The sequence below is a fragment of the Chaetura pelagica genome, unplaced genomic scaffold (assembly GCF_000747805.2).
Source record: "Chaetura pelagica isolate M959 unplaced genomic scaffold, ChaPel_1.0 scaffold142, whole genome shotgun sequence".
NCBI lineage: Eukaryota > Metazoa > Chordata > Aves > Apodiformes > Apodidae > Chaetura > Chaetura pelagica.
This window is the reverse complement of record NW_009952973.1, coordinates 2,096,116-2,108,828: the sequence shown is the minus strand read 5'-3', so window position 1 is coordinate 2,108,828 and position 12,713 is coordinate 2,096,116. Positions and strand designations below refer to the sequence as shown.

At 38.9% G+C, this 12,713-nt stretch overlaps 1 protein-coding gene across 5 annotated transcripts in view; it reads right to left on the bottom strand.

Moving 5' to 3' along the window:
- Nucleotides 1–5,253: 5,253 nt before the first annotated feature.
- ARFIP1 (ADP-ribosylation factor interacting protein 1) overlaps nucleotides 5,254–12,713 on the bottom strand; it is a 37,836-nt gene continuing 30,376 nt past the window's right edge. For 4 of the 5 annotated variants that reach the window (XM_009995890.1, XM_009995891.1, XM_009995889.1 and 1 more), the window contains one exon: nucleotides 6,697–6,852. In XM_009995890.1, coding sequence (XP_009994192.1) covers nucleotides 6,697–6,852 — 156 coding nt within the window. Of the gene's footprint in view, nucleotides 6,853–12,713 lie in introns of all 5 variants that reach the window. The other variant, XM_009995888.1, reaches the window with a different exon arrangement.

Sequence of the window (12,713 nt, the reverse complement as noted above, 5' to 3'; positions counted from 1 at the left end):
TGTACCAGGTGCCGGCACCGGACTCACAGCAACTCCTTCTATAGAAACAGCACTGCGAGCCGCGCTCCCGGGCAGGGGGAGCGGACGCCTTCCCCAGCTGAAGCTTTTGTCCTCCGCCCTCGCTCCCGGGCAAGCAGCCCCTGCTCCATCCCTCCCCGCACCGCCCGCAGCCGGGCATGGCAGCACCTCCAGAGCCCCTGGCACCAAGCAAGGGAGGAAAGAGGGTCTCTCCAAAACCCGGCAGCGTGGGAAAACCTTCCAGCAGTCCCAAGATGCAAGCACAGCCCTGGGTGATGTCCCGCTAAGCAGCTCCTGTGACTTGTGGACAGCTGGAAGTCCAAGTACCATCCACAGACAGTACAGCAAACAAATACCTTGTTCTAAAGTATTTTGCCAAGAGATTGAATCACATTTCAAAAATAAAACCATTTCCCCGAAAAGGGTGAAGGTGAAGAACTTCACTGAAGAGAACAGTCGTAGCAGCAAGGCACAGACAGCCCACACACACCAGCACGACTTTTTACAGTCTTGAGAGGAAAAATCAGAAACACTTCCTTGCCTGAGAAAGAAGGAAGAAAAAAACCCACCTCCAGCCTTGCACAATCAGCCAACAGAGCTTCTGAGCTGAGTACACGTGAGAGAAAACCTCGGCACGGCCAGGGGCGGGAAGGCAGGAGCAGCAGGACAAAAGCGTGTCCCATCTTGGCATGGAGTGCCCGACCTGCGCTGCTGCCTCTGCCCAGGGGTTGGGAGGCAGGAACCAAACGAGAAGCGGGAGCACAGGCAGCCTCCCCCAGCCCCAGAGCTCGGGCCCACGGTTGCTGAGGTGACACCATCCCGAGTTACGGTTCTGCAGCCAGAAATCTGACCTCCCGGTCTGGCAAGGCAGCCTGTTCGAGTCAGTCAATTAAAACACAAAGTATTAGAACAAAAGGAAAAACTAAGGAATGTGATATCAGAACGTGGCCATCTCAGCTCAAGATTCACTGAGTGAAAACAGTCCAGCTGCAGTAAATGGCAACTCACATCAAGCCACACATCCTGGGTTGGCAGGGTTAGCAGCAGTTGGGGAGGACCCGCTCAGCTTTGAGCCAGCAGGGACATTCCTCGAGAGTGTCAGGTCACCCCCGAGGTCGCCAAGGAGGAAGCGCATTGCCGCTTGGACTGTAGCTGCTTGTGTTGGAACCAAAGAGACTTGTTTCACTGCTGCCAGTCATGAGCACAAACGTTCACTTGAAAAGACGGAAAGAGCAAGCCAAACAAGAGACTTGCATAATGGTATTGTATTAAAAAAATAAAGACCCAAAACCAAACAGGGCAGCAGAGAACCTGGGATTCAGCCCGGATGTCAAGTTAAACTCTTAACTCTTCCTCATCCTCAGGGCTTTTTTTTCCCCCCCCAGAACCTTTCCAAAACACAATGTTGACAATTTCAAGTTTTTAGCTGATTGCCCTTCCCCCCAGTAAAAAAAACAACAAACCAAACGTGAACACTCAGCAGGCAAGATTTTGCCCACATGGCTAAAATTCATCCAAGTTACATACAATTGAAAACTCATCTTTACAGTAGGAAGTATTAAGCAACTTTAATAATAGGTAGATTGAGCAGCCCCACCTATAATAAGAAACAAATGCACCTCCCTAGAACAGATAGCATTTAGATGGATTGGTATAGTAAAAAACCAAATCCTATTGTTAACATTTTAAGATTTTATAGATAATTACATTCTCAAGACAGTTTTCAAGATTATTGCTTCTGTTAAGGCATTACTTTTTTTCTTATGAGAGAAAAAATGTCTTTTGTAAATTCTGGTTTTCTTTAGAGTACAAAGAGTTTTTAATGCTTTAGGCTGAACATGAATTTAATGACTGAATAAATCTAATGGGAACAAAGCAACTTACACCACCCACCTGAACAAGAGGTGTTGTCATCTGCATTACAAGCCCTAAGTTCTACAGTGTTTGGACAAAAATGGGAGAGAAAGTTAATTGTGACACTTCAGATGCATTAAAACAAAGTTCAACTTGGTTTCAAAACTGAGCACTGTAGTAGTTAACCTCTTGAAACAAAACTCTGCAATTAATTACCACTATCACATAAAACTAGCATGATTGCATACACATATGTAAGAAAGGCAAATCAAGACTGAACAGGTAACACTAGTTTTTAGCATCAACTCTAAGTGCTTGAATTTACAGCCTTCAGTATTCTTTAAAAAGGTACCAAGGTGTATAATTATTTTTTTTAATTAGCACAGCAAGACATACCATTTACTAGGAACACATTGCTGATAGCTGAACTGTTCCTGACTGAACCAATGGATTTATGCTCACATAGACAGTAATAACAGGGCAAACCCAAACTAAAAAAAATGTGTCAGGTTTACTCTGTTCTATATCTGATCTCTGCATTTAATTAAAAAATGTTATCATACAGCCACACTGATACCCACCTAAGTTCTACCATCTGGTGATGCAAGGGAACTCTGAAAAGATACTTGATCTTTTCTGCTTCTCCTGGTGTATCAAATATTTCCATTCCTTCAAGACCTATTATCTTTAAAATGGATTATCATAGAGATGAGACAGCATATTTGCTCAGAAAGTTTTTCTCACAGCAATTTAAAAAAGTTGAACATACATTCTGCTGAGCGTAAGTACTTAACAGAAATATGTTACCAACAGTAGATAGCACAGAATTGTTGCTGCTCTTATCACTTTTTTTTTTTTTTTTTTTTTCAAAAGGCAGCTGAAGTGTAAAAAGCACAGCACACCAAGTTGCAGCAAACAAAAGATTTGCAAATCATGGACTGAGCTTATACGTCCAAGGCTGTTGCTCTGCAAGGTTCATATGCTGCTTCTCTGCATTCATTATAGAAATAAATTCTTCAAGGGTGGTGAGACAGGCTGCCCACTTCCCAGAAGCGTTCAAGGCCAGGTTGGATGGGGCTTGGTGCAACCTAGTCTAGTGGGAATTGTCCCTGCACATGCAGGGGGTTTGGGACTACCTGATCTTTAAGGTCCCTTCCAACCCAAACCATTCTATGACACTGATGAAACAGCAACACATCACTTTTCCTTTCCACTGCTGCTCTATGAATTGATACCATCCTTCTTCAAGGGAGACACAAGCCATCCTACTTGCTACTGTCACTCTACATGAAAAGGTACTTCTCCTTAATTCAATTAAAACTATTCCCATGGTGATGCACCCCATCAACCCAGCCACTTAAGACTGACAAGATATTGAGGGGAAAGATCTTGGTGAAAAATAGGTGCAGTGAGGTGAAAGAGCTACTAATGAGAAGTAATGAGGTGAAATATAAACCAAGGAACACTCAACTCCTCTGCAGAACTTCTCATAAAAAAAACAAACCAAACCAAAAAACCTTTCAATTTAACACAGATGCCAGCAGTTGGGTAAGTTTGGGGTGAGGACAATCACAAAATATGAAAATATGAATGACTAATTTAAAAATCTGTGACTAGTTTAACCTCCACATCAAGCATGCAGAATGGAAAAGATAACCACACTCAAACAAATCCTAAACATAATTGCAGATGAGGAATGCTAAAATAATTATAATACCTTTTTATTCTTGTAACACCACAATAAGGAACAAGAGCAGATAAGGAGAAAATATGAACTGGACAAGCCCCCCCATTTCAGTTCAAAACAGGGTTGAGGGAAAGGTTTAGCTTTGCTTTTATACTGCTTTGATCATTTTTTTGAAGCAGAGACAGAAGAGAGATAAAGTTGCTGGGAAAACCAGTTGAGAGAAGATTGAAATCAAGCTATTATTTTAATGATACTGATGTGTTACTGTACTCTACTTGCATAGACCTCTTTTCTAATATAACTAGATACATTCTATAACTAGAAAAGTTCTTTGTAGGGGCTTGACAAATCTTAAAGTATGCCAAAGAGCATTTTTAGAGCAGAAGAGCTTTTTGTAGCATTCATACAAATAAAATAACAGGAGCTACAAGTTTCAAATGAGACAGGAGTGCAGATAAATTACAGTATGGTCACTGGGAAACGAAACAGCTCCCTAGGTCTCTGACAGAACAGCTGCATCAGCCTGAATTCTTCTGAGAAACTTCACACAACACTAAAAGCACTAATGTGATAGCTTGTAACAGAGGTGAAATCTTTCATGGATGACTCTACTAGCCCCTTCTGCAAACAAACAACAAATCCATCATGACAACTGTCTCCCTAGATGAATGCAACCTTAAAGAGATTTATACAGCTTTTCTGTTAGTATTAGAAAGCCTGACAACAGTAATTACTCCCCATTAGAAACAATTCCTTGTGTGGTCTCCATAAGTAAAAGTTTCTAAATTTTGTTAGATCTAAAGAGCTAACTTCGAATATCACAAACTCGAATTATTTCATAAACACATATTTAATGGGGGCAAAGAAAGAAAGCTGAAGTACTACAAAAGGCAATCAGTTTAATATCCTGTCTCTCAGCTGAACACAGAAACATCCTCGAGAAGGCTATGAATTAAAATAATTGTTTCTGAGAGCAAAACAGAAGTAATTCTTCCTTCCCTGACATGAACCAATACACAGACAGATTTTAGTGAGTAGTTTCTTTAGTCCAACCATTTCTTCCAGGTGAAGAGACACTAGCAGTTGTAACCCATTGCAAAAGGTAGAAGGGTTACACAATGCCACATGGATCATTCCTGCACAAGGCAACTTGAGATTCAAGTTCACCCTTACTGTTTCTCACAGATCAGCTCCTTCTGGGCAAGGACCATCCTCAGAGGGAGCAGCACTGATCTGAGATATAAACCAATAGCACGTTACATACGCATCTTTTTCCTGTAGTGTCCTGAAAGCTGATATTTCAGTCATGGTCTGTAGGTCTGCATTATTCATCCCTGCTATAATGCTGCTACCTGCATTTCCCAGCTTACAGTTACACAGCTAACTTCTTTCCTTGCACTGTCATACCATACGCATGCCAAGATTCAGGGACAGCGAAAGTCAATGTCTTCATAAGAGTTGTAAATGGAATGAAACTGGCTTTAAAAGTTGAAGAATTACATATGCTGAAAGATTTCTTTCACTCTAAGTTTACATTCAAGTAACACATTACAGTATTAATGATTCTGAAATATAAACAGCATCTAGTACCACTTTACCAGAAATTCTTGGGCAGGGGTGGCAACTCAGAAAAACAGGACTAAGATTTTGCTGCAGAAGCTGGGTTCTACTTTTAACCATCACAAATCAAGAAATTTTGACTGCAAACACCTTTAATATGAATACAAAATTCACATAGGATATACATTCTGGGGAACGTAAATTAACTATTACAAGAGATTCTGACAGAACAAAAACATAAAGAAGGCTCTGTCAGACCAAGAATTTAATGAGGAATGATTAAAAAGTTTGATTTACAGTTACATTACAATTGTGTTAAGCACTGAAAACTTTAAGAATGTCAGCTGAAAGGCATTGGAACATACAGTACATAAATCATACAATCCACACTGCTGTAAATAACATATTTGAAGTACTTCATTTTACTTAACAGAACACAAAGCAACATAACATGTGCAAATGAGGACTCAAATATATTGAATTTAAAATGTCTGTGATAAAATTGACATAGAATTTTACACTTAAGGACTACATGACTGATGAAGAAATTAAAAAAGACTATCCTGCATGTTATTCCCATTACTGAAGTATGCTTTTCAATTAAATAGAAAAAACATACTGGCCTGATTTCCTCTCTCAAAATCATACCTGTCCACAAAGGTTAACCGAAGGTTTAACTTGCTCTAAGTGTACAGCTGAACAGCATTTACACAGTCTCCTTTCCCTTGCTGCGAATGAACAAACAATTCTGTGAAAGATTTTTGGATTGTGTACACTGATTTAAAATATCATCTTATAAAAAGGCACATACCTGTGATTTAAGGCTAGTATGGTATTTGTTTCAGAAAAAATAAAATTTTAAATGAAATTAGTACATTGCATGGTTGGCCTCACTCAGCAAACCACTTGGTGCAAAGCAAAAAAGTGTACTTTGAAGCCTCAGACTGACAGTGATTCTTGCTTTAGTGTCTCTTTTTTTAAACCTATGATAGAAAGGTACATCTTTTCAAATGGCATTTGCTGCAATGACAAACTAGTCAATGAGCCGTCTCCTACTGTTGCCTTATATGCAGATAATCACATAAAGGCCTTTTAATATTTATCTGCAAAATATTCTTTTAACTCTCTCATTTTTAAAGGTAATTTGAAAATTACTAAAGATGTTTTCTATATTAATCTATAAAATACCAGATGTTGGTACAAATAATGTAAACCATTTGGAAATATTTTGACTAGCCACCAAAATGACCAGAAATCACAAACATAATTTGTCAGTGCAAATCTATAATAGTTTTCTTTACCCTCCCTCTCCCCCCCACCCCCCATCCTAGTTACAGAAATAACCACCAACCTCTGCATACAAAAGGAGTGCTGTATATTTAAAATCATGGCAATTATGTTTGGTTAACTTAGTCACCCACATTCCCACCAAATTAAATCTTACAGTATTATAAAAGGGGGAAAATAAGTAAAGCTGTCTGTGCAAGAATCACTACAACAGTCCTTCAACCCCAACTCTTAGTTATTATCAGAGTTAAAGATTTTAAGTTAGCATTGGGTCCTCCTCTTTGATCCGATTACTGTTCTTCAAGCCAGGATGGGGCATCTGCTCCAGGAATTTTCAATTTGATGTGGAACTGTTTAAGTGTCTGTTCAAGCTGCTTTTGATTCCCAGCAAAGTATGCCGCAATGGCATTGTGGAACAGAACAAGCTGATTGTGCAACACCTTAACCTGTAGGCAAGGATAGAGACAGGTTAAGAGGAGCCAGCAGATGTTAACAACATCACAGGTCAGTTACATAAAAAAAGGTATATTTGAGATGCTCAGACTTTACAGGTTTATTTAATAAAAGTTTTAAAATAAAAAGACAATATGCAAATACAAAATTCTTCAATGTTAAAATGGTATCAAATTTTCATAAAGTATGCTTAACAGTCAATACCAACTCAGTATGCATGGACTAAAGCAATTCACTAAACATCCTAACATGTTACACATATCAAACAATGGACCGTAAGTATTTGATTCCTTGAAATGAGATGCCCAACGTCTGCTTAATATGCCCACCAGCAGGCCAAATGGACTTCTGAGACACTACATGATAAATGCAGTATTTAAGTGCACAGTCCATTTATTTGCCCCCTTGCAGAGTGTCCTTGTTTTCCAGCTCATGGACATCTAGGTCAAATGAAACTGATGTTCTTTTTTCCAGCAATATTTTTTGCCCATGTCATGTAAGACAGGATTATTTACAGCACTTGGCCAATATTTTGACTAGAACATGTGTGCAAAGTATTCATGAAACATACAGGCCTTAGCAGTAATCAAAACTATTTCAGAGGAGCCAAAAGAAGAGCACATGAGCAGCTGGAGGGCATCACTGTTTTTCTCTTCCAGTCTAGTTTATGATGATAAACTGTAACACTGATGAAGTAAAAGTTAAATGCTACATTTTCATCCTAGCCCACAGGTAAGCCTGAAGTTGTGAATGATGAACAGTAGTATGCTGAAAAGGCATCTGTCCAGCTTCTTCTGCAGCCAAAGCCTGTCCTTTTTGTTCCTGAGTGTACTCAGTCCATCATAACCTTACTGTTACCATGTTCCTAAGCACCACATCTACATGGCTTCTAAATACCTCCAGGGATGGTGACTCCACCACCTCCTGGGGCAGCCTGTTCCAGTGCTTGACAACCCTTTTGGTGAAGAAATTTCTCCTAACATCCAATCTAAACCTGCCCTGGCACAACTTGAGCCCATTTCCTCTTGGTTCTATCGCTTCTTTCTTGGGAGAAGAGATCAACAACCATTTCACTGCAACCTCCTTTCTGGTAGTTGAAGAGAGTGATAAGGTTTCCTGGCTATCACGCTTTTCTGCAACTCAATGCATGCAACTCAATGCAGAAATGCTTTATTGCCTTCATTAAAGGAAAGATCTGAAATTTAAGAAACCAAATATATATTAGACATTTTAGACTAGAGGAGTGTAACATTTACAATATTACACATAAACATGATATACTTTTAAAATAAAATACTTTGAGAAGGGCTTAGCATATATACACTTGCATGAATGCAGGTGTATATAAGTTTCAGCAGGCTTGGAAAAGTTGAAATTTATTTTATGATTATGCAACAATAATGTATTTTTTTACTGAATAGTCTCATTTCACAAACTAAGTTTTGCCCATAAACTGTCAATTGTATAGACCTTAGAATCCTACTTAAGTGATAAGCTCTTTTTGGTGACTCCAATTTTGGTCTAAGTTGCTCTGGCAATTTCTCAACTGGTATTCATTTTTTGTCCACTAAATAATTACAGCTAGTTTAACTAAACACATGTAAAAGAATAGGCTTTTTGCCTCACTAACAGTGTAAAATGGTAGGTTACTCCACCAAAAGCCTCACCAAGAAAAAACATAAGTGGCATGTATGGTTAGAAAGCAGTTCAATGTACACATAATATGCTAAGAATTTTTGTTCATTTACAGTAAATTAAGATGGACTTTTTTTCAGTTTGTGTAGGAATATATGTATATATGCTTTTTTTATAGATAATAGTTTTCATCACAAAAATATTATGTGATACAAGTGGAAAATGTCACAACATGAAGTGCTTGCTTTTAAAAAATTAGAGAGCAAAAAATGTAGCAGGTACAGTCTTCCTTGAGCAGATTCTTTCATCGTTGACATGCAAGACTTCACACAATGCAAGCTAGGAATTCTACACAGAAGCATATTATTAAAGTGTTACAAGAGTTTTATTCATACTGTTCATAGGAACTCAAATAAAACAGGGGTAATTAACTCACCCTCCCAGCTCAAGTTCATCAATCTGAGACCAAATTTAGTACTTTGTTAGGGTGGCTTTTAACACAAAGCTGCTGTGAACTGCTCTAAAGTCTTGTGATAATTGTATCAATTCAGCCCAGTCTAGGCTCAAGCATGCGTGTGCACACACACACAGAGGTGGGAACTGGCAGCGTAGAGACAAATGATTTGGACTGAAAAAATATGTTTTGTTTTGGTGAGGTTTTTTGAACCACCTGAGCTGCCTCATTGTATGAGGTTCTGTTCCCAAGCCAGATCATTATCATGTAAATTTTGTGATAATTATCAAACTAGTTGCAGAGGTGCAAGTGTTACAACTTCTGCTGTCCTCCTTCAGAAGCTAATTGTTAAGTGAATCCCAAAAGGGACAGGAGTATCTTATCCATAGCTTCATTCATGTAACTTACAAGATTAAATTTATAGAAAAAGGCCACTTAAACTGACACTGTACAAAGAAGCTCTACTATGAAGCAGCAGACAGTTGAGAAAAGAAAACAATCTGTAGCATCTCATATCACCTATGCCCACTGCAAAAACACCAGCTAAACAACTAAGAACTGAACAACAAGTATTCACTCAAAGCCAAGTTCAAACCTAACCAGTTTTCCCATGAAAGCTTCTTAACATTTCCCACTCCAGTATCCAAGCATGGATACCTATTTCCGTACTATGTCTCACCTTAGGCCTCTGTTGGCAAAGTACTCATGCAGTTATGTAGTCAGTTGCATCAGGGAACAGATCTAGATTAAAACTAACCAGACAACAACATATTTGCTTTAACCTGGATCAGTTCCCCAATCTGATTTTCTGCACAGCTGCAAAAACGCTTTTATAAACACAACAGTAAAGGCAATGGTGTGGAAGGGGGATAGAAGATGAAGGGACCACTTTTTTTTTTTTTTCAGCAAAGCCTCGAACAGAACGTCAGACTCCAGCACTAAAGGCTAACTCTTAGCACTAAGCCATAGCACCTATTCCAGTGAATGGGCATCTGAAGATTTGCCTTTCAATAAACAAATGTTAGTGGTATGCTCCTAAAATACAGGTTCCAGTGTATGACTTATGCCTGTCAATAACCCAGTTTTACAGTGGAACATCATTTAAAATCATTGTTCCTTGTGAATTAACTACCTATACCTATTTGTCCCTAAGCACTCCATAATAGACTTGGCAAACCTAAGTCGCAAAATAAAACTGAACTTTGTGGATGGGCATAAAAAGTGGGCATGTCCTAAACAGAAGGCTTAAGTTTAATACACAGAAGATTGTGGGTTGAATTTGAGTTTTCAGATTTCTTCTGGATGCGCTTAACATTTCTTCTTTTTAAATATCGTCCACTTCCCCCCACCTTCCTCTGAACACTGCATTTTCCATGGCACAGTAAGTACAGATTTCTTTATATCATCTTCATTCAGACTGTTTCAGCCATCTCAACAACCAAAAGACTATCCATAGTTTAATCTTTGTCAGTTTGTACCTCCTCACAACTATCCTAATACCTTCCCCTAGATATCTTTATTTGAAGTTACTTGGTCTAAGCAGTTATATCATCTGCATTTCCATGAGATTGCACATTGCTTTCATCTGTAGAAACAAGCACTTGAACATCAACCCCCTGAAGTACAACTCCCAGAAGTGCATTAAATTTCAATTTTAGACAGAAAGATTTGACATTTCTCAAGTGCATACAGAGGTAAGTTTTTCCTTTTTCAGAAAAACAATGTATTTTCAAAAACTTCTCAGTGGCAGTTATTTACGCTAAGAATGGGCCACCATCCTTATAAAAAACAAACTATTTGTAAACTACAGACTTTGATTGCAGCTATTGTACTCATTACCTAATGCCACAAACTTGTACAGAAAGATCTCCAGGAGCTGAGGATAGCACCAATGTAACTTTGCAGCAACCCACACACACACAATCAGTTCTAACTTCAAAATCAAATGCTATAATGAAAGTGAATAGAAATCTTGTGTATCTCTGTTTTACAGACAGAAAATTACAATCTCAGATTTACTGAAATTCAAGTCTCTGAACCTTTGGGGGCTTTTAATTGAAATATTAATGCATGAATCCAGGAAAAGAGGAACAAAGAGACCACAACCACGTGATGCCTTTGTCGCCCTAAATGTAGGGCCAGCTAGATTATAGCTATTTGGTGACATTTGCAGGAACACAGACCAACCAAAGCCCACCAGCCAGCTAAACGGGCTCCATAGTTCCTTCGCAGCAACAACTTGAATCACCTCCCAGTTCTTCCTCCTCTCCTCACATGTCATGATTAACCAAAAACAGGACAAAACTTTTGAGTGGGAACATAGAACTGAGTGGATCTACTGCAATACATTTACAAAAGAGCATCTAACATTTGTTTTGACATTAGCTTGTCAGGCAAAAATATACAGTTTTAAAATGTTTAACTTGGGTCAGACTGTAAAAACACATATTGGGAGATAATAATGAACTGATCTATCTAATCTGAAATTAAACCTAAATTGTTTAATTGCTCTGCTGTGGTAAGGTTTCATTACACAATTCTGTTTTCAACACAGACATGATAACCACTAAGCCTGAGACTATACTGTACTACATCCTGTGTCACTAAATACAACACTTGAAGCCCAAAGTTTTACAATCACATAATGGTTTGGGGTTTGGAAGGGACCTTAAAGATCATCTAGTTCCAACCCCCCTGCACAGACAGGGACACCTCATTCTACTCCAGTTTGCTCCAAGCCCCATCCAGCCTGGTCTTGAACACTTCCAGAGGCATCCACAGCTTTTCTGGGCAGCCTGTTTACAGAATCACAGAACTGTCAGAGTCGGAAGGAACCTAGTCCAACTCCCCTCACTAAAGCAGGATCACCTAGAGCACACTGCTCAGGACTGCATCAAGGCGTCTTCTGAATATCTCCAGAGAAAAGGACTCCACACAATCCTGGAGAGCCTGCATCTAACAACTTACAATAAGAAAATTATTTGGCTATCATACCATTTTCTTCTCTAATTAGACTCAGAACAAATATTAATTCACATCTGGATTTAGCACCATGACACTACATATTAAAAGCATTGATGATTAGAGATTTGCTTGTCCTAGTACATCACATTAGTCCAGCAAAGGCCTTGATATACCTGCTCAAATACTAACCCTCATTTGCTTTGTAAGCAATAAGCCTTCAACAACACAGGCTTCATCAAAGAGGCTACAAAAGGGCCCTTTGTGAGAGACTGAGTAAAGCCAGTATTTTGTGCATCTGGTCTTCCTTTATTTTGATTGCCCATTTGATGAAACGGGCACCAATGTGGTCCTGAGGATAGGCATACAAATGGCAAATTCCTGTTACTAAGGCTATAGTTGCAATATAACCAGTAGAATTCCATCCTCAGGACTACTGCAACAGCTTAACAATATCAAAACTGCCCTTCCCGTTGTCTGGCAAATCAATTGCGTATTCTGATTTCTTAATACTAGCTGCAGGACAAGTATGAGGTATAACAGGAGCTCCTCTCCACTGACATCAATAAAGAAATGGCTGACACCAGAAAAAGGAATAAAGATGTTAGATTGGTAAGAACACCTCTCAGATAACTGCCACATCCCAGGAAACTTCTGGGCAAGAGAAGAACAAAAACTATGAGACAGATTCAAACTGGGGGAAAAAAAAAAAGTGCTCCCGAGATGAAAATTTAGGATTAGGATTAAGACTGAATATTGTTTACTATGAAGAATCCTGCATAAATAGAAAACACCAAAGTAAAA